Raw genomic sequence first — 22,253 nt, forward strand, 5'->3', positions numbered from 1 at the left:
ACCAGGACTTTTTAAAAAAACTGTGGCATCCATCATTCCCTCTGTCTTTCTCTCTGACAGTCTCCAGCTTTTAAAAGTCACCAGTTCGTAATCCATTTTAGCTTCTTGTTTACCCTGAAGAGTCTCAGTGATACCTAGTTGAAAAAAGTCTTGCCTTTGCACCTTCGTTTCTTAATATAAATATATTGATCAGAGAGGGGAGGGAACCAGCAGAGGAAATCATTCATGTTTGCATACTTGTTATACTTCAAGATATATTGACTTTGCTGTAATGTATCATCTTTGGCACTCTCCAGGTGTGTGTGTGCTTGTGTGTATGCATGTATATGATCCCACCTTTTCTCATAACTAAAAGTCTCCAGTCCTGATATATTACCCACTATAGTGCAGTCATACCTTGAGCTGATCTGATGCTGGTCTTTTGTGCTGAAGGATATTTACCGTTGAGAAAAGCATGGATGTTAGGGAACTTGGGGAAATAAATAGTGACGTCTTGGGGAGTGTACATATTACAGAGAAGGAGGTGCTGGAAGTCTTAAAGCGCATCAAGGTAGACAAATCCCCGGGACGTGATGAAGTATATCCCAGGACATTGTGGGAGGCTAGGGAGGAAATTGCGGGTCCCCTAGCTGAGATATTTGAATCATCGATAGTCACAGGTGAAGTGCCTGAAGATTGGAGAGTGGCAAATGTTGTGACTTTGTTTAAAAAGGGCTGCAGGGGAAAGCCTGGGAACTACAGGCCAGTGAGCCTCACGTCTGTGGTGGGTAAATTGTTGGAAGGTATTTTGAGAGACAGGATCTACGGGCTTTTAGAGATGCAAGGACTGATTAGGGACAGTCAGCATGGCTTTGTGAGTGGAAAATCATGTGTCTCAAATTTGATTGAGTTTTTTGAAGGGGTAACCAAGAAGGTAGATGAGGGCAGTGCAGTTGATGTTGTCTACATGAACTTTAGCAAGGCCTTTGACAAGGTATCGCATGGTAGGTTGTTGCATTAAGTTAAATCTCACGGGATCCAGGGTGAGGTATCTAAATGGATACAAAATTGGCTTCTTGACAGAATGTGGAGATGCCGGCGTTGGACTGGGGTAAACACAGTAAGAAGTTTAACAACACCAGGTTAAAGTCCAACAGGTTTATTTGGTAGCAAAAGCCACACAAGCTTTCGGAGCTCTTAGCCCCTTCTTCAGGTGAGTGGGAATTCTGTTCACAAACAGAGCTTTATACTCTGTCTGGTCCTGGGGATTTATCCACTCTGATTTGCCTCAAGACAGCGAGCACCTCCTCCCCTTTAATCTGTAACGGTTCCATGACCTCCCTACCTGTTTGCCCTATTTCCGTAGACTCCATGCCCATTTCCTCAGTAAATACGGATGCAAAAAAGCCATTTAGTATCTCCCCCATCTCTTTTGGTTCCATACACAGTCTACCACTCTGGTCTTCAAGAGGACCAATTTTATCCCTCACTATCCTTTTGCTCCTAACATACCTATAGAAGCTCTTTGGATTTTCCTTCACTCTGTCTGCCAAAGCAACCTCATGTCTTCTTTTAGCCCTCCTGATTTCCCTCTTAAGTAGCTTCTTGCAATTTTTATACTCCTCGAGCATCTGATCTGTTCCTTGCTGCCTGTACATTTCATACAACTCTCTCTTCCTCTTAATCAGTGTGACAATCTCCCTCGAGAACCAAGGTTCCTTATTCCTATTTACTTTGCCTTTAATCCTGACAGGAACATACAAACTCTGCACTCTCAAAATTTCTCCTTTGAAGGCTTCCCACTTTCCATTTACATCCTTACCAGAGAACAGCCTGTGCCAATCAACACTTCCCAGATCCCTTCTCATTTCATCAAATTTGGCCTTTTTCCAGTTCAGAACTTCAACCCGAGGACCAGATCTATCCTTATCCATGATCAGGTATGGGGAGGTACTAAATTGGATTAGACACTGGCTCAATGGAAGAAGCCAGAGAGTGGTTGTGGAGGATTGCTTCTCTGAGTGGAGGCCTGTGACTAGTGGTGTGCCGCAGGGATTGGTGTTGGGTCCATTGTTGTTTGTCATCTATATCAATGATCTGGATGATGATGTGGTAAATTGGATCAGCAAGTTTGCTGATGATACAAAGATTGGAGGTGTAGTGGACAGTGAGGAAGGTTTTCAAAGCTTGCAGAGGGATTTGGACCAACTAGAAAAATGGGCTAAAAAATGGCAAATGGAATTTAACGCAGACAAGTGTGAGATATTGCACATTGGAAGGACAAACCAAAGAAGAACGTACAGGGTAAATGGTAGGACTCTGAAGAGTGCAGTTGAACAGAGGGATCTGGGAATACAGGTACAGAATTCCCTAAAAGTGACGTCAGAGGTGGATAGGGTCATAAAGAGTGCCTTTGGTACATTGGCCTTTACAAATCGGAGTATCGAGTATAAAAGTTGGAGTGTTATGGTAAGGTTATATAAGGCATTGGTGAGGCCGAATTTGGAGTATTGTGTACAGTTTTGGTCACCTAGTTACAGGAAGGATGTAAATAAGGTTGAAAGAGTGCAGAGAAGGTTCACAAGGATGTTGCCGGGACTTGAGAAGCTGAGTTACAAAGAGAGATTGAATAGGTTGGGACTTTATTCCCTGGAGCGTAGAAGATTGAGGGGAGATTTGATAGAGGTGTGTAAGATTTTGATGGGTATAGATAGTGAATGCAAGCAGGCTTTTTCCACTGAGGTTAGGGGAGAAAAAAACCAGAGGGCATGGGTTAAGGGTGAAAGGAGAAAAGTTTAAAGGGAGTATTAGGGGGGGCTTCTTCACGCAGAGAGTGGTGGGAGTGTGGAATGCGCTGCCGGATAAAGTGATAAATGCGGGGTCACTTTTAACATTTTTAAAAAACTTGGACGGGTCCATGGATGAGAGGGGTGTGGAGGGATATGGTCCAAGTGCAGGTCAGTGGGACTAGGCAAAAAATGGTTCGGCACAGACAAGAACGGCCAAAAGGCCTGTTTCTGAGCTGTAATTTTCTATGGTTCTATTTCTATCTTTTCCCAAAGGTAGGGGAGTCTAAAACTAGAGGGCATAGATTTAAGGAGAGGGGAGAGATACAAAAGTGTCCAGAGGGGCAATTCTTTCACACACAGGGTGGTGAGTGTCTGGAACAAGCTGTCAGAGGTAGTAGTAGAGGCAGGTACAATTGTATCTTTTAAAAAGCATTTGGATAGTTACATGGGTACGATGGGTATAGAGGGATATGGGCCAAATGCGGGCAATTGGGATTAGCTTAGGGAGGCATGGGCCAAAGCGCCTGTTTCCATGCTGTAGACCTCTGTGACTCTGAGTGTTAATGGTTGGGGAATTGTTCTTCTCGTGGTTTTCAAACTTAATCTTTCTTGACTGTTTGTCATAGGCTCAAAGGGATATCATATTTGAACTGCGAAGAGTTGCCTTTGATGCTGAATCTGACCCAAACAGCAGCAGCAATCTGGAGAAGCGGAAAGCCATGTACACGAGGGATTATAAAATGCTGGGGTTTGTGGTATGTCGAATATTTCTACTTCCTGATCTACAGCAGTTTATTCTTTCCAGGAGTAATCAGCAACTCTCCTCGAATTTACAACTAGGAATGTAGGTCATTACACGACCTCAAGTTCACTAACCACTGAAACACAGAAATGACATCACGCTCCAGTCCCATGCAGAGACCAGGCTCGTGTGCACAGAGCCCCACACACTCAATCATGCCTGAGACAACCACCATTTAAAAATGGCAGGCATTAGATTTGCGGAAGGTCTGTCAGAGTAGACTTGCCAAATTTGCATTCCAAATCCAGGATGCCAGCTATTAGCTTCTTTTCATGATGGTGGAAGCCTGATGATTCTGCTAAATATCCTCCTCCCTGCTGACTCTCACCCCAGTATTACATGTGACATTCACCTTGTTTGCAAGCTCTCTGTACAATCCCTACTGCTAAAATTTACATTTTTATCTGCTGATTCTGCACAAACAAAATTGCTCAGCTCACTCAGGCAGGGATGAAACCATTCCTGGTGCCAAGCTGCACTGCCGGGAACAGATTCCTACATCTCTCGCCCTCCAATTTTCTCTTCTCCTGAAGTTTCAGTCCCGTGGTTGGTTTAGGAATTACTGGTTTAGATCCTAGACAGAACTGCCTGTCAGTGCTCATTATCATGGGAACAGTGCAATCGAGACAACTTGACCATACAAGCACTTTCCACCATTAGGGGTAAGATTGCAGGGGTGATGGCTGCCTATCAAGAGCAACAAATCTCCTCCCCACCATTGCAAGTGGTGGAGGTACGGTTGTGACATCCCAGCTGACCCAATTCAATACTGCAGGTCATAGAAGTGGCCCATTCAGCCCATCTAGTCTTTGCTAGCTCTCTATGGAGCAGTCCAGAAAGCCTGCTCTATCCCTGTAGCCCTGAGGTTTTCTTTTGTGTGCCCATCCTTCCTAGCCTATGTGGCTCAAAGCTACACCAACAGTTGCAAATGCCATAAGAATCCTGGATTAGGATTACTTCCTCACATGAGCTCCGATTTGCACAGTGCAGATAGACTGCTTGCTTTCAGTCACTCTTTGTTGTTCCCAGAGTACTATAGCTTTTGCACATACATTTTAATTTAATTTGAACATCTATCTGTTGCTAAATGCACATACTGTGACGGACCCACTTGTCCATCCAACCTGTCCCATAAACTGCGATTAAAAATGCGGGTTAACTGAGGAAAAAGAAAATTGGGAAAATTTCTTTCCCACACCTTTTAGGCAATCAAAACTATTGCAGGAGATCACTCTGGCCCTGAGTTATGCTATGTAGCACCCATTGTTTGTAGAAGGTCACCTCCACCCCAGCCAGAAACAGATTCAGCCTTCGCCTGAAGGAATCTGGTGGATCAGCAGTCTGTTTGACTGGTCCACTGTTCTCCTGGAAAAGAACCACCTCCTCACTAACGTTTACTTAAAGCACTGCGGCCATGCAGCAACTCAGAAGTCCCTGTGCAGGCCGCAATCAAGTTGGGCCCTTTACACAAGAGATTGAAAGGAATCACCTGCTTAAAGAAATTGCCTATGCGCTTGAAATAAATGAATGGGAATGTTGCTCCTGACATCTATCCTAGTTCTATTACAACCCGAGATCGTTGCCCCATCTCGGCCTACTGCTTTTGTATTTTCAGCACCAATTGGAGATTGTAAATAATGCTGCTTCATCCCTTATTCCTCGTCCCCACAGAGTCACGTTAATCCAGCCTTGGATTTTACCCAGACTCCTCCTGGAATGCTAGCACTGGACAATATGCTGTACCTGGCCAAGGTTCATCAGGACACCTACATCAGGGTAAGAAAACACATGCTGTCTTTACAGATTTCATGCCAGCACTTCAGCTGGGTGCAGCTCCAATGTTAGCAGCCCAGTTGCTGCTCCTCGCATGTGCCATTTGACTGTGGGAGGCAGTGCCTGTCATCCAAACGTGCATTTTCCAGCAGTACCGGAGCCTTAACATATTTTCTTGCATCCAGATGCTCTCAGCAAAACTTTGGCAGGCCTTCTGCTAGCCCAACTGAGATCAGCACAGGTTGGAGGTGTGTAAATGGGGTCTCTGCGGCTCTGTAGAACTCCGGGCCCTTGTCCATGAAAGGCCACGACCTCCACTGTGAAGAGGGTGAGGAGGCAGGAACAGGGATTGAATTCTGTGACTTTGGCACCAATCTGATCTACATCGGCCATCCAGTGCCCCAAGAGATCTGAGTTGTTGTGGCAATGTACAATCTTACAGGCTTATTGTAGTCTGGAGCTATGAATAGTGACGGTAGAGGCTTCAATTTTCTTTCCATCATGTGGCTTTCTGTCCATCTTACCACCTGCCATTGGCGTGTGTTGGAAGTATTTACAAGTTGATATTCTGTGTTTGACAGCATCCCTGGCCATCGAGTCCTGGAGTGGGACTCAAATGCAGAGCTTGACTTCAAGTAAGAGGCACCACCCCCTGCGCCACAATACCTCTTCACTTGCCCGTTTCCAGGTTTCCACTTTTGTCGGGTTTTTTTGAATATCAGTTTCACTTTTATCTGGTGTCAGCCTTGGCTCTGTAGCCTCTGAGTCTGTATGTAGATCATGGCCCCACTCCTGGTGTTTGAGTACAAAATGTAGGCGATGTAGGCGGAGGCAGTGCCGCATTGTTGGAGATGAGATATTAAATCAAGGCCCTGTCTGCCCCCACAGATGGACACCGATTCCATGGAATATTTGAACTGAGCAGTCAGCTCTCAAAACGTCCTGGCCAACATTTACCCAGCAAAAAAATCAACGGTGTCATAAACAGACCACCTGGCCATTTGTCATTGCTGTACACAGATTGGTCGTTGCAATTGCCTACAAGAGAGTAATTATACTTGTATTTTGGTCTCCCCTCAAGTTGTGAATGCAGTTTGTTCAGCTCCACAACGGTTGCTTCTATTTTTTGCCAACATCAAAGTAAATTGGTTAAATAGCAAACTAAAGAACCTGTTTCTAAAGGATGTTTATTATCCAGCGCTATCAGTCAGCTATGGGTATTGCTCAGTTCCTGCTAACTGTACCCATACAAGTGCTTTCCTGCATTAAGGGAAGGATTGCGAGGGGTGATGGTTACGTAGAAACATAGACAAGAGGAGGCCCTTTGAGCCTGCTCTGCCATTCATTATGATCATGGCTGATCATCTAAATTAATAACCTGATCCGACCCCCTTTGATCTCTTTTGCCTAAAGTGCTATATCCAACTGATTTGATTTGATTAATTATTGTCACTTATTAATATACAGTGAAAAGTATTGTTTCTTGTGCGCTATACAGACAAAACATACCGTTCGTAGAGAAGGAAATGAGAGAGTGCAGAATGTAGTGTTACAGTCATAGCTAGGGTGTAGAGAAAGATCAACTTAATGCAAGATCTAACAGCAGCAGGGAAGAAGCTGTTCTTGAGTCGGTTGGTACATGACCTCAGACTTTTGTATCTTTTTCCCGAAGGAAGAGGTGGAAGAGAGAATGTCCGGGTTGCGTGGGGTCCTTAATTATGCTGGCTGCTTTGCCGAGGCAGCGGAAGTGTAGACAGAGTCAATGGATGGGAGGCTGGTTTGCGCGATGGATTGGGCTACATTCACGACCTTTTGTAGTTCCTTGCGGTCTTGGGCAGCGCAGGAGCCATACCAAGCTGTGATACAACCAGAAAGAATGCTTTCTATGGTGCATCTGTGAAAGTTGGTGAGAGTCGTAGCTGACAGGCCAAATTTCCTTAGTCTTCTGAGAAAGTAGAGGCATTGATGGGCTTTCTTAACTATAGTGTCAGCATGCTTCTTGAAAGCATTCAATGTTTTGGCCTGAACTGCTTTCTGTGATAGTGAATTCCACAGGCTGCCCACTCTCTGGGTGAAGAAATTTCTCCTCTGTCCTAAGTGGTTTACCCTGTATCCTCAGACTGTGATCCCTGGTTCTGGACACCCCCACCATCGGGAACATCCTTCTTGCATCTACTCTGTCTAGTCCTGTTAGAATTTTCTAAGTTTCTATGAGATTCCCCCCCTCATTCTTCTGAACTCCATAATGGATAATAATCAGGAACATAAACCTTCTCCCCACCATTGCAAGTGGCTGAGATATGGTTGTAATATACCAGCGGGTATAGTACTGATAACATACTAGAATCACAGAATTGTTACATCGCAGGAGGACCCATTTGGCTCCCCTGTGTCTGTGCTGGATCTTCAAATGGACAATCCAACCCGTGCCACTCCTTCACCTTCTCCCCATTTCAGATAAGTCCCATCTGAATGCTTCAACTGAACCTGCCTCCAGCACACGCTCAGGGAGTGCATTCCAGAACTTGCTGCATAAAAAATAATTTCTCCTCCTATCATTTTTGCTTCTTCTGTTAATTATGTTAAATCTGAACATAGCAATTGCTGGATTAAAAAAATATAAAAGTCCATTTACTTTGCCTGCTACCATCCTGGCAGTTGAATGATATAGTGATAATGGATCTGTTGACTAGCAATCAGCCTCTATAACAGTCAGCAACACAGCCTGAGACGAGGTGAAGAGCTTTGAGAAACATGGCTTCAAAGTTCCCTGCTTAATTTAACATTGGATCTGCATTAGTTCTAGATGCAGAGTGTATTATGTGGGGTCCTTGTTCTGCTCATTGGTGCATTGTGTCTGCCCGCAGATTGTCCTAGAGAACAGCAGTCGAGAGGATAAACACGAATGTCCCTTCGGACGCAGCAGCATCGAGCTGACCAAGATGTTGTGCGAGATCCTGCAAGTCGGAGAGCTACGTAAGTCTCGACACTCAGAATCAACAAATTTTCATATTGGTGTTGCCAGCGACACCCATGGCCCAAGAATTATTTTAGTTTAAATAAGCACATGGAAAATGGCCAATGAGCCAGGAAAGTGGAGTTTGTTGACTGAAAGCTTTGTTGAAGAGATGGGTTCTGGGAAAGTTTTAAAGATGGAGAAGGTGAGGCAGAGTTACCGGAGGAATTGGAGTTGAGCTGAAGTCAATGATGCTGATGGCACAAGGGCATCATAGGGACTGAGTGACTTGGCGAGCTGGAATGGGATGAAGCCATGAAGACGAATTTTAAATTTGGCTTGCTCGGAGGCAAGGAACCAATGTGGATTAGCCAGAACAGGATGATGGGTAAGAGCGATATAAGGTGGGACAGGATATATGCTGCAAGCCCTTTATATAAGTTGAAACGTGAGGAAAAATGATTACGATTAAAAATCTTACATTCTGAAGTAGGTCTGCAAGTTAATTATCTATTGTTATTACTACTTTTTTGTAATAACGTCCACTTTAATTGCAACTTCTGATGACTACCTATCCTGTGCCAATATGACAGATTATCACTTTGTACAACCACATTACAGTAGGTGTGTGGTTGGCACATTGGGTAGCGTCCCTGCCTCTGAGTCAGAAGCTCTGCATTTGGATCCTGCCCAGGACTTGAATGACCATGTTCTTGACGTGGCCAAACAGATTGACTATCAAGCTGCAAACTCTTCCCACGTGTGCCAATGGTAGGCAGCAGGGGTGGGAAAAATTCTTGGTCAATCATGTGCTGGAAAGCAAGTTGGTGCCTCTACCATCACTCACCATAGCTCCAGATTACAGCATTGTGTAAAAGCTCAGATTCTCTGAGTGACCAATATCACAAACACACCACATACAGCAGATGTATGTTAATACAAGGGGCTTATTTTAAAAATGTGGAAAATATGGTATAAAAGGAAACGCAATAGCTCAAATGGAAAGTTGGTTGGTGGAGAGGAAACTTGGACTGGTGAAGGGTTAAAGATCGTATGCCCCAGGAGTCATAGAATGGTCATAGCACAGAAAGAGGCCATTTAGTCCCTTGTGTCCATGCTGGCTGCCTGCAAGAGCAAATCAGTTAGTCTTACTCTCCTGACTAGCTTTTTAATCTCAGCCAAGTATTCATAATGACTGCAATTGTAATAACAGCTGTTCGGAAATGTTAACAAGAGCCTGTGTTGAAACTTCAGGAATAGATGGTAGTGGTTTTTTCTATCCTATACCAGATCGCACGTTTAGGTTCAGCCTACCGATTTTAGCCTAATTCACGAAAACCCAGCCCTCTCTTTTCTTTCTTCATTTGGGAAGTTCTGGCTTTTGTTCTCATTGATTTGGATTTCAGTCTTGAGGTTTGGCAAAGTATGACGATTGTCAAGAACTTTAGGAAGATGTGGGTTAGTGGAATGGCGAGTTGCAATTTAACGTGGATTGGTTTGAAGAAATATATTTTGGGAGGACAAAACAAGGAATGAGAGCAAGTCTACACTCTCTTTTCTCAATGAGTCCTGCACAACTCTGCGTGGTGGTCAAAATAGCTGCAAAAGAACATTTGTGATTCTACCATTGAGAGAGTTTCAGCACAGGCCTCAGTCATGTAGAAACTCAATCTGACTTTTTATAGGGTCAAGGTCCGTGACGTAGGAAACTGCTTTATTAGAAGAGAATAAGAAGGGAGATGTAACAAAGGGATCTTGGGGAACAGGAATAGGCTATGCAATCCTTGAGCCTGCTCCACAATTTGATTAGATCTTGGCTAATCTGTGCTGTGACATCACTTACCTGCCTGTGTTCCATATCCCCAATGAAAACTTGTTTAGAAGCTTTAACTGACCCCCAGCATCCACAGCCTAATGAGGGAAGAGTGAAAGAAATGAATTCCAGCCTTTTACTGCCCTTTGGTTTTCCTATTTCCCTCCAGAATGGCCAGGCTGTATCTTATCAAATCCTTTAATTATTTTGAGCACCTTGGTTAGAACATCTGTCAACCTCCTAAACTAAGGTGATTATAAGCCAGGTGAAAGCAGAATTGAACCCTCTTAAATTTTAGTGCAGCAACCTGGTGAATCTGTACTACAGCCCCCGTCAAGGGCAGCCTATTTCCTCCTGAGATGTAATGCCTGGAACTAAATGCGGTAATTCAAAGAACAAAGAACAGTACAGCACAGGAAACAGGCCCTTCGGCCCTCCAAGCCTGTGCCGATTCGGATGGATTAGAGTACTAAAATAGTAACACTGAAAGCAGGTGCAACAAGCAATTAGGAAAGCAAATGGTATGTTGGCCTTTGTCGCAAGGGGATTTGAATACAGGAGTAAAGATGTCTTGCTTCAATTGTAGAGAAGCTTGGTTAGATTGCACCTTCAGTACTGAGTACAGTTTTGGTCCCCTTGCCAAAGAAGGATATATTTACAGAGAGTGTAGCCGAGGTTTACCAAACCGATTCCTGGGATGGAAGGACTGACCTATGAAGAGAGACTGAGAAAACTGGACTTCTGTTCCCCAGAGTTTAGAAGAATGAGAGGTGATCTTATTGAAACTTACAAAATTCTTAAGTGACTAGACAGGGTATATGCAGGAAGGATGTTTCCCCTGGCTTGGGGGCTCTAGGATCGCACATATCGACATAGACATCAAATTTCTACAAACCATTATCTTGTAAATTGAGTGTGTTTTTATATGCCCTGTTTGTGAACACAAGTCCTCACTCACCTGATGAAGGAGCTTGAGACTCCGAAAGCTAGTGCTGCCAAATAAATCTGTTGGACTTTAACCTGGTGTTGTGAGATTTCTTACTGTGCTTACCCCAGTCCAACGCCGGCATCTCCACACCTTGGGGGTTCTAGGACCAGGGGCACAGAATGAGAATAAGGAGCTAACCATTTAGGTGTGAGATGAGAAGGAATTTCTTCACCTTTGGAATTCTGTACCCCAGCAGGCAGTGGAGGCTCAGTCGATGAGTATGTTCAAGACAGAGATGAATATATTTCTAGATACTAATGACATTAGGGAATATGGGGGTAGGGCAGAAAAATAGCATTGAGACATGATCAGTCATGATCTAGTTGAATGGTGGAGAAGGCCCGAGGAGCTGAATGGCCTACTCCCGCTCCCAAGTTCAATTTTAAAAGCCTGTAGATTGTAGAAAGAAAGGAAAACTGATGGGGTCAGTATGTATTTGAGGTTTCTCATGGGGTGGGTTGGGGGTGTGGAAAATGAATTGACTTTGGATGTAATGTAAAGAATCTTGACTTCAATACATTGAAAATGCAGGAAGAGGAGAAGCATTTATGAAAATGATGCGGAATTCAGTAGGAGTAGGAAGGGAGAGTTCACAAAAAGCGTTAACTAGCAGAAGCACTAAGATACAGCAAAAGCAGAAAGGTGGGAGGTTGGAGGTGAGTGAATTCTATTTTAGTGTATCTAGTGTGATGGAGGTATCATGTCATTCAACATCTGTTATTTGGAAGTAGCTAATTGAATAAGAATAGGCTGCATAAAAAATAATTTTTTCATTGAAAAGTTATTTTGTCATCTAATTATTGGTATTTTGTGGATGCAGCTAATGAGGGCTGCAATGAGTATCATCCCATGTTCTTCACACATGACCGAGCTTTTGAGGAGTTCTTCTGTATCTGCATCCAGCTACTCAACAAGACGTGGAAGGAGATGAGAGCGACATCAGAAGACTTTAACAAGGTGAGATGGTGCTGCCTTTAGAGAGTGAGTTAAGTCTGAGCAATACAGGAACATTTAGGTTATAATCTGTGCATTCTACACTAATGCAGACTTTGCATCATAGCATTAAGTTATTCTGTCCTGAAATTGGATTTTTAAAATTCATTCATAGGATGTTGAATTTAGGAGTCGGGAGATAATGATGCAGATTTATAAGACCCTCGTCAGACCCCACTTGGAGTACTGTGCTCAGTTCTGGTCGCCTCATTACAGGAGGGATGTGGAAATTATTGAAAGGGTGCAGAGAACATTTACAAGGATGTTGCCTGGATTGGTTGGCATGCCTTATGAGGATAGGCTGAGGGAGCTCGGTCTTTTCTCCTTGGAGAGACAAAGGATGAGAGGTGACCTGATAGAGGTGTACAAGATGTTGAGAGGTATAGATCGGGTGGATTCTCGGAGGCTTTTTCCCAGGGCTGAAATGGCTGCTATGAGAGGACACAGGTTTAAGGTGCTGGGGAGTAGGTACAGAGGAGATGTCAGGGGTAAGTTTTTCACACAAACGGTGGTGGGTGAGTGGAATCGGCTGCCGTCAGTGGTGGTGAAGGCAAACTCAATAGGGTCTTTTTAAGAGACTTCTGGATGAGTACATGGAACTTGATAGGATTGAGGGTTATAGGTAAGCCTATATATAGGCCTAGGTAGGTAGGGACATGACCGGCGCAACTTGTGGGCCGAAGGGCCTGTTTGTGTTGTATTTTTTCTATGTTCTATGTTGGTATTGCTGGCAAGGCCAGCATTTGTTGTTCATCTTTAATTACTCTTGAACCAACTGGCCTGCTAGACCATTGCAGATAAGAGTATGTCGTTGCTGTGAGTCTGTTGTTGCTGTGAGTAAGGATGGCAAATTTCCTTCCCTAAAAGGGTTTCATGGACCCCATAACTGAGACTAACTTTATATTCAAGATTATCTTTTTATTAATTTGTATTTAAACTCTGCCGACTGCCATGGTCGGATTTGAAGCCATGTTCCCGGAGAATTTTTCTAGGCCATTGGATTATTGGTCCAGTGACATTACCACTACGCCATTGTTTCCCCTGATATCAGCAATCCATTCTGCCCTGTAACAAGGATATATTATATCCCCTCGGGGCACAACTATTTGTAACACTGGTTCCTTGAGCATGGGACACAAACATATTGTGAATTAACAAACCATAAGCAACAAGAACTTAATGCTTTTTACTATGCTATTTAAATGCACTATATAAATTCAAGGTGTGGGAGTTTATCAGACAAAAATTCACATTGAGCCAAAGAAGTTTTCAGATATGTGACCAAAAGCTTGTCAAAGTGTAGTTTTTAAGGAGTGTTGTACAGGAGAAGAGAGGAAGGTGAAGAGATTTGAAGTTTGGGAAATTGGCTGTCGGAATGGTCAGGGAATTGAAGACGTGCAACAAGCCAGAGTTCCTGGGCTGTAATGTCACAATGATGTCCTGATATTTTACATTGACTGTATTGGTGACCACCATGTGTGTGTTTGGGGTGGGGAGGGAGACGGAGCAAAGCTGGGGAGAAGGAGGTAGCATCAGACAGGGCGGAACAAGGTTTGATCGTAATACCCGCTTTGATTTAAATTGCACAATGACATTTATCAACTAGCTTCCTACATGAAGATTGAGTTGTGTGAAATGCTGTATGCCTCCAGGAGAAAATAGTATAAACAAAAACCGGAATCACCATGAAGCTCACTTGGATCAAAGTAGGAAACTGAGTCAGTGTTGTGGGTTCAAGTCCTGATTATGGGACTTGAGCATATTACTGAGGCTGATACACCAGTGCAGTATTGAGGGAGTGCTACACTATTAAAGGTGCTGACTTTCAGGTATGACATTGAAGTGAGGCTTCATCTGCCCTCTAAGATGGAAGTAAATGACCCAATGCCACTATACCAAAAAGAATAGGGATGGTCTTCCTGGTACCCTGGGCAATAGTTATCCATCAACCAGCACCACTAAACCACATAATCTGGTCATTATCACATTGCTGTTTAAGGGAGCTTGCTGTGCACAAATTGGCTGCCATGTTTCTTACATTATGATGGCGACTAAAGTAATTATTGGCTGTCAAGTACCTCAGGGCGTCCTGACATTATGAAAGATGCTCTATAAATGCAAGTCGCTTTCTTACCAGTTGTCACTGTCTTGATCTGTACTAGAATTATTTCCCAAATGAGTTACCTAACAAATGCAGCTTGGCCATGTAGTAGAATTTGGTGGAATAGAATTCTGGTGAAGTCTGGAACAATAACACTTGAGCTGCTGATTGTTTTAGCATGAGGATGATTGATGCTCTTTGGCCTATTATGTTTGTTTCCTTGGCAGCCCTAAATTACAGGGTAACGGATAATTGCTGGGGACTTGAGGGAGCGATTCTGCTGTCAAAGTAGTTGGCAGCCCCCAGCTGCGTGTGTGAGGTTTGTCTCCGCTGTTTATATTTACACTAGCAGCAAAATTGGTCAGAAGCTGAACCCTTTCAGTGCCAACAGCGTGGCTTATTTCCAATGCTGCCTAATTGTTCCCTTGTGTACCTGGGGTATGGTTCCATTCTGTCTGGTAATTTGCCCAAGAAACTATTCTGAAGCAAATCTAGGCGCTGATTGTTAATGAATGCCACAGATCGAAATTTGAGCTGAGCCTGAACCATTGACTGCTTCCAGCAAGTGGTGAAGAAAGGGAATATGAGAGCAGGGGTGTGTTGCTGCAACTGTACAAGGTACTGGTGAGACCACATAGAACCATAGAACATTACAGCACAGAAACAGGCCTTTTGGCCCTTCTTGCCTGTGCCGAACCATTTTTGTGCCTAGTCCCACTGACCTGCACCTGGACCATATCTCTCCACACCCCTCTCATCCATGTACCTGTCCAAGTTTTTCTTAAATGTTAAAAGTGAGCCCGCATTCACCACTTCATCTGGCAGCTCATTCCAAACTCCCACCACTCTGTGTGAAGAAGCCCCCCCTAATATTCCCTTTAAACTTTTCCCCCCCTCTCCCTTAACCCATGTCCTCTAGTTATTTTCTCCCCTAGCCTCATGGAAAAAGCCTGCTTGCATTCACTCTATACCCATCATAATTTTATACACCTCTATCAAATCTCCCCTCATTCTTCTACGCTTCAGGGAATAAAGTCCTAACCTATTCAACCTTTCTCTGTAACTCAGCTTCTCAAGTCCCGGCAACAACCTTGGAAACCTTCTCTGCACTCTTTCAACCTTATTAATATCCTTCCTGTAATTAGGTGACCAAAACTGCACACAATACTCTAAATTCGGCCTCACCAATGTCTTATACAACCTCACCATAACATTCCAACTCTTATACTCAATACTTTGATTTATAAAGGCCAATGTACCAAAAGCACTCTTTACGACCCTATCTACCTGTGACGCCACTTTTAGGGAATTATGTATCTGTATTCCCAGATCCCTCTGTTCTACTGCACTCTTCAGTGTCCTACTGTTTACCTTGTATGTTCTACCTTGGTTTGTCCTTCCAAAGTGCAATACCTCACACTTGTCTGCATTAAACTCCATCTGTCATTTTTCAGCCCATTTTTCTAGTTGGTCCAAATCCCTCTGCAAGCTTTGAAAACCTTCCTCACTGTCCACTACACCTCCAATCTTTGTATCATCAGCAAACTTGCTGATCCAATTTACCACATTATCATCCAGATCATTGATATAGATGACAAACAACAATGGACCCAGCACTGATCCCTGTGGCACACCACTAGTCACAGGCCTCCACTCAGAAGCAATCCTCCACTACCACTCTCTGGCTTCTTCCATTGACAGTAAGAAGTTTAACAACACTAGGTTAAAGTCCAACAGGTTTATTTGGTAGCAAAAGCCACACAAACTTTCGGAGCTCCAAGCCCCTTCTTCACCTGAAGAAGGGGCTTGGAGCTCCAAAAGCTTATGTGGCTTTTGCTACCAAATAAACCTGTTGGACTTTAACCTAGTGTTGTTAAACTTCTTACTGTGTTTACCCCAGTCCAACGCCGGCATCTCCACATCACGTTCTTCCATTGAGCCAATGTCTAAATCCAATTTACTACCTCTCCATGTATACCTAGCGACTGAACCTTCCTGACTAACTTCCCATGCGGGACCTTGTCAAAGGCCTAACTGAAGTCCATGTAGACAACATCCACTGCCTCCCCTTCATCCACTTTCCTGGTAACCTCCTTGAAAAACTCTAATAGATTGGTTAAACATGACCTATCACGCACAAAGCCATGTTGACTCTCCCTAATAAGTCCCTGTCTATCCAAATATTTGTAGATCCTATCTCTTAGTACTCCTTCCAATAATTTACCTACTACTGACGTCAAACTTTCCGGCCTATAATTTCCCGCATTACTTTTTGAGCCTTTTTTAAACAACGGAACAACATGAGCTATCCTCCAATCATCCGGCACCTCACCCGTGGATACCGACATTTTAAATATATTTGCCAGGGCCCCTGCAGTTTCAACACTAGTCTCCTTCAAGGTCCGAGGGAATACCCTGTCTGGTCCTGGGGATTTATCTACTCTGATTTGCCTCAAGACAGCAAGCACCTCCTCCCCTTTAATCTGTATAGGTTCCATGACCTCCCTACTTGTTTGCCTTATTTCCATAGACTCCATGCCAGTTTCCTTAGTAAATATGGATGCAAAAAACCCATTTAATATCTCCCCCATTTCTTTTGGTTCCATACGTAGCCGACCACTCTGATCTTCAAGAGGACCAATTTTATCCCTTACTATCCTTTTGCTCTTAATATACCTGTAGAAGCTCTTAGGATTATCCTTCACCTTGTCTGCCAAAGCAACCTCATGTCTTCTTTTAGCCCTCCTGATTTCTTTCTTAAGTAGTTTCTTGCACTTTTTATACTCCTCAAGCATCTTATTTGCTCCCTGTTGCCTATACATGTCATACATCTCTCTCTTCTTTATCAGAGTTCCAATATCCCTCGAGAACCAAGGTTCATTATTCTAATTCACTTTGCCTTTAATCCTGACAGGAACATACAAACTCTGCACCCTCAAAATTTCTCCTTTGAAGGCCTCCCACTTACCATTCACATCCTTGCCAGAGAACAGCCTGTCCCAATCCACGCTTTTTAGATCCTTTCTAATTTCTTCAAATTTGGCCTTTTTCCAGTTTAGAACCTCAACCCAAGGACCAGATCTATCTTTATCCATGATCAAGTTGAAACTAATGGCGTTATTTGATCACTGGAACCAAAGTGTTCCCCTACACACACTTCTGTCACTTGTCCTAACTCGTTTCCTAATAGGAGATCTAATATTGCATCCTGTCTAGTTGGTACCTCTATATATTGATTTAGAAAATTTTCCTGAACACATTTTACAAACTCTAACCCATCTAGACCGTTAACAGTATGGTAGTCCCAATCTATATGTGGAAAATTAAAATCCCCTAGTATCACAAATTTGTTTCCTGCAGTTGTCTGCTATCTCTCTGCAGATTTGCTCCTCCAATTCTCGCTGACTATTGGATGGTCTATAATACAGCCCCATTAATGTGGTCATACCTTTCCTGTTTCTCAGCTCCACCCATATGGCCTCGGTAGACAAGCCCTCTAATCTGTCCTTCCTGAGCACTGCTGTAACATTTTCCTTGACTGGCAATGCCACCCCCCCCCACCCTTCATCCCTCTGCCTCTATCACATCTGAAACATCGGAACCCTGGAACATTGAGCTGCCAATCCTGCCCCTCCTGTAGCCAAGTTTCACTAATGGCTATAATGTCATAATTCCATGTGTCGATCCATGCCCTCAGCTCGTCTGCCTTCCCCACAATACTCCTGGCATTGAAATAGACACACCTCAGAAGATTATTACCACCACACACAACCCTTCTATTTGGAGTACTGTGGAGCACATCTGGAGTCCTGTGAGCAGATTTTGGTCCCCTTATTTAAGGAAAAATTTATTTTGTTGGAGGCAGTTCGCTCGGATGATCCCCAGAATTGAGCGACTGTCCTATGAAGAAAGATTGAACAGGTTGGGACTCATTGGAATTTAGAAGAGTGAGAGGTGATCTCATTGAAACATATAGTATTTTTAAGGGTAAGTGTTGAGAGGATGTTTCCCCTCATGGGAGAGTCTAGGACCAGAAGGCATAGTTTCATAATAAAGGGGCACTAATTTAAAACTGAGAGGAGGAGGTATTTCTTCTGAGGGTTGTGAGTCTTTGGAAGTCATTGCCACAGAGAGCTGTGGGAGCAGAGTTCTTGTGCATATTTAAGGCTGAGATAGATTTTTGATCAGTAAAGGAATCAAGGGTTATGGGGCAAGGGCAGTAAAGTGGATGTGAAGAATGTCGTCAGATCAGCCATGATCCTGTTGAATTGTAGAGCAGGCTTGAGGGGCCAAACGGCCTACCTGTTCCTATTTCATATGCTCCTACGGTTACTGTCTCTCCTGCCAGTGAAAACCATTTTTGCTTATTTACTGCATCGAAACTCTCAATGTTCAACACCTCTGTCATCGACACTTTAAAAGATGTTTCCCCATGGCGTGGGTGTGTACGTGCATGCACTGGTTAAATCCAGCATTACTTTACTTAATTCACACCATTGCTTTGGAAGTTAGTGAGGAAGAGATGGTCATTAACGTATATATACATACACACACACAGATTAGTTACAGAAGAAGTTAAAACGGCGCTCAAAAGGGCGGCACAGTGGCACAGTTGTTAGCACTGCTGCCTCACAGCGCCAGGGACCCAGGTTCGATTCCTGGCTTGGGTCACTGTCTGTGCGGAGTCTGCACGTTCTCTCTCTGTCTGTGTGGGTTTCCTTTGAGTGTTCCGGTTTCCTTCCACAGGAAGGTTAGGTGCATTGGCTATGCTAAATTCTCTCTGTTTCTTGAACAGGCGCCGGAGTGTGGCGACTATGGGATTTTCACAGTAACTTTATTGCAGTGTTAATGTGAGCCTACTTGCGATACTAATAAATAAGCTTTAACTTTAAAAACTTTAAAAGTTGGATCAGTTTGGTCTCTCTATTGTTTGCTGCAGGCCTAATGTATTTGAAGTTAGGATGTTGCACTGTCTGAAGCGAAGGTCTTCAAGTTGTAGAGTTGTTTCTGCAGCTGCAGTAGTTTTCACTGTCAAATTGTCATCGGTTGCTTTGATAGGTAAACTTTGTGGATGGAATCAATTTTGCAGGGAAGGAGAAAGTTTCTTGCTTCTAGTTCTGCAGGTGTGGTACTTTTTAGCTGGCCAGTTATTTACAGAAGACTATTAGCTGTTTTTGGATCTCTCTCCCTCCTGCCCGCATTGAAGTTCTTGGGCCCGATCCTCTGACCTCGCCCACAGCTGGGATTCTCCGGTCCCGCTGCAGTGAATGGAGATATGGCTGAGTGCCAAATTCACTGTTCTTGCTGTCAGCAGCGTCAGGACGTGAATGGCCAGAGAATTCCAACCCTTATCTGCTTTTCTGAAGATTTTTTTTCTCTCAGATTCCTGCTCTGTTCGCTGATTTTTTTGCAGGAACTGAGATGGCCACTGTTACCATGTGACCTATATAAAAATGCCAAGTTCTCTTTCAGTTAAGGCATCAACTCTTCAGTAGGCCCTTCTCCAGATGGATGAGGCATCAACAAAATATCATTATCTCCTGGACAAGACCACAGTGAGCCATAACTAAGTTGAGAAATGTAATTGGTCCTCTTGAAAGAAGGGAGATCCAGTCTGGAATCTACAATTCTATCTGGTAACCTGGAGCTATTTTTAAACAGTCTTCAGACAGGTTTCAAGTTTTTTACAAAATGTAATCATTAAAATAGTTTTTCTAAAAACTGTAACATCAAAACTGCGCACCGTAACACCTATATCGAATCTCATTTCAACCTTCTCTGCTCGAAGGAGAATAAACTCAGCTTCTTAAGTCTCGTCACATAGCTGAAGTTGCTGATCCCGGGTATCGCTTCACTAAATCTGTTCTATGACCTCTCCAATCATGCTAAAGTGTGGTGCCCAGAATTGAACACAATATTCCAGATGACACCTATTTATAATGAGTTAGTATCTGCCATGGGGTCTACCATGTCATACGGAGATTCTGGGTCTAATTTTCATCTCCCAAAGGAGCTGTGAATCAGGCCATGAAATGCTTTCATATAGTCTTTTCATGGTTCAGGAGGTCTTGGATGCAAAACTCATGTGCATCTCTTCCAAGCTTAAAAGAAATCAATGTGCCTGCTCACTTCCATTGATTGACGAGCAGTTTGCTCTGAAATGAGGATGATGCCATCTGTTCTTTCAGTTTCAGACTTTGGATTAGAAAACTAATGTTTTGATAGCTGTGGCCATTATGAATGCTTGCCTAAGCTCCAAGATTGCAGTACTCAGCTCAGTCTGTTCAAAGGAATCACAAACCGTTTTATGAGGGTGTAATAACACACTTTCCTCTGACATGATTTCAGAGTACCTAGTTGTTTGCTTACACAGCTTAAGGGTTAACTCCAAAAGGATTAATGTTTCTCCTATGGATCTCAGTTTTATTGCAACATTAATAACAGACTTTTGAATAAGTGTTTTATTACATTGTGACAGGCTCAGTTTTTTTACACCTGCATTTAAACTAATACCCATTGCTTTTGCATGGCTCCTCAGGACTGTACATGGTAGATGTTGTTTGAGTGGTTGTGGAGAATACGTGGCCATGAAGGTGAAATGGGTGATCTGAGGGAGCCTAGAGTTGGCATGAGGAATCTGAGAGAGCATGGGGGTGAATGAGGATGACAGAGTGAGTTTTACAGAGGGGCCTTTACATGAAGCTGTGGGCTGGGGCTGCTAGCTCCCGATAACAGCGCGACACGGTGGCACAGTGGTTAGCACTGATGCCTCACAGCGCCAGGGACCTAGGTTCGATTCCCGGCTTGGGTCACTGTCTGTGCGGAGTTTGCACGTTCTCCCCGTATCTGCGTGAGTTTCCTCCGGGTGCTCCGGTTTCCCCCCACCGTCCGAAAGACGTGCTGGTTAGGTGCATTGGCCGTGATAAATTCTACCTCCGTGTACCCGAACAGGTGCCAAAGTGTGGCGACTAGGGGATTTTCACAGTAACTTCATTGCAGTGTTAATGTAAGCCTACTTGTGACACAAATAAATAAACTTTTTTAAAAAGCAGAGGTTGGTCCTCGAACCATCCCTCCTCTGCACTTACGTTCCTCATGCATTCCATCATGACTCTCAAGCTGGCCTGCAAACCCAAATCCTCCTGGGCAAAGTCGCACATGGCTAGGGTGTGCATTTGTGAAGCTGCAAAAATGTGGAACACTCATTTTCCTGTCCCTGCAGAAAAATCTGGGTTTTGGTGTGTGAGTGCAAGCATCCACTTCCATTTCTTTCCAGATGTATTCTCACTAAATTCAACACAATAATTTCAGCCTCATGTTCTTGTGGACTCCTGTCATTCCAAACCTGCCTTATCCCTATGATGGTGAGAAATTAGAAGTGCTATTTTAAATACAGCGGGAATGGTGTGATGGAGGGAGTTTATGCCGTGTGCCCCTATTCTCCCAGTATCTTAACTTGGATAAGGGCAAGCTATGCATCTTGGAGGAATATACCATATACGTCATGAATTTTAACTGTGGAGCAACTAAAGAACAAGCACAGCTTCGCACCCTAGTAAGTTAATTTTACTTTTTAAGGCTACCTAAGCTTTTGACCTCCACAATAATAGCAAACTTTACCAACTCTTCTGCCTTCCATTCCTCATGTACCTCTGGAAACAGTCCCTGAGAGCAACTAAAACCCCTCCGCACAAGTTCACAAACTTCCCTTTCTGCTCACAGATATCGATGTTGAATCTATTTGTTGGGTGTCAGGGTACGGTATGGCATCCCTCCTTTCCTCTTGTGGCAGGTGTGGGGGTGGAGACGATAATCTCTCATTTCCCTATCCCTCCTGCTTCTGCCTCCCTCCTGTGTTGGAATTGGGCCTTACTCCTACTGATTCAGATGACAGTGTGTTGACCTGAGCTGGGAGCACTGCTTTCTGATGTACTGCTCAATATTCTGATACCTCCTCGGGCTCAGCTGGGAGCTATTTTCAGCACACTGTTTAATGGGCAGTATTTGAACCATGTCATTAAACAGGTTTGTTTTTAATTTTAGTTCAATAAATCAGTTA

At 43.7% G+C, this 22,253-nt stretch overlaps 2 protein-coding genes across 4 annotated transcripts in view; both read left to right on the forward strand.

Annotated features, from left to right (window-relative positions):
• The window catches only part of LOC144508453 (acyl-coenzyme A diphosphatase NUDT19-like), a 424,531-nt gene that overhangs the window by 132,167 nt on the left and 270,111 nt on the right, over positions 1 to 22,253 (forward strand). The window lies entirely within an intron of this gene.
• The window catches only part of LOC144508449 (engulfment and cell motility protein 2), a 182,548-nt gene that overhangs the window by 121,841 nt on the left and 38,454 nt on the right, over positions 1 to 22,253 (forward strand). For both annotated transcript variants that reach the window (XM_078236372.1, XM_078236371.1), the window contains 4 exons: positions 3,395 to 3,523; positions 5,242 to 5,346; positions 8,211 to 8,319; positions 11,921 to 12,057. In XM_078236372.1, coding sequence (XP_078092498.1) covers positions 3,395 to 3,523; positions 5,242 to 5,346; positions 8,211 to 8,319; positions 11,921 to 12,057 — 480 coding nt within the window. The remainder of the gene's footprint in view (positions 1 to 3,394; positions 3,524 to 5,241; positions 5,347 to 8,210; positions 8,320 to 11,920; positions 12,058 to 22,253) is intronic.

The sequence above is a fragment of the Mustelus asterias genome, chromosome 20, assembly GCF_964213995.1.
Source record: "Mustelus asterias chromosome 20, sMusAst1.hap1.1, whole genome shotgun sequence".
Taxonomy (NCBI): Eukaryota; Metazoa; Chordata; class Chondrichthyes; order Carcharhiniformes; family Triakidae; genus Mustelus; species Mustelus asterias.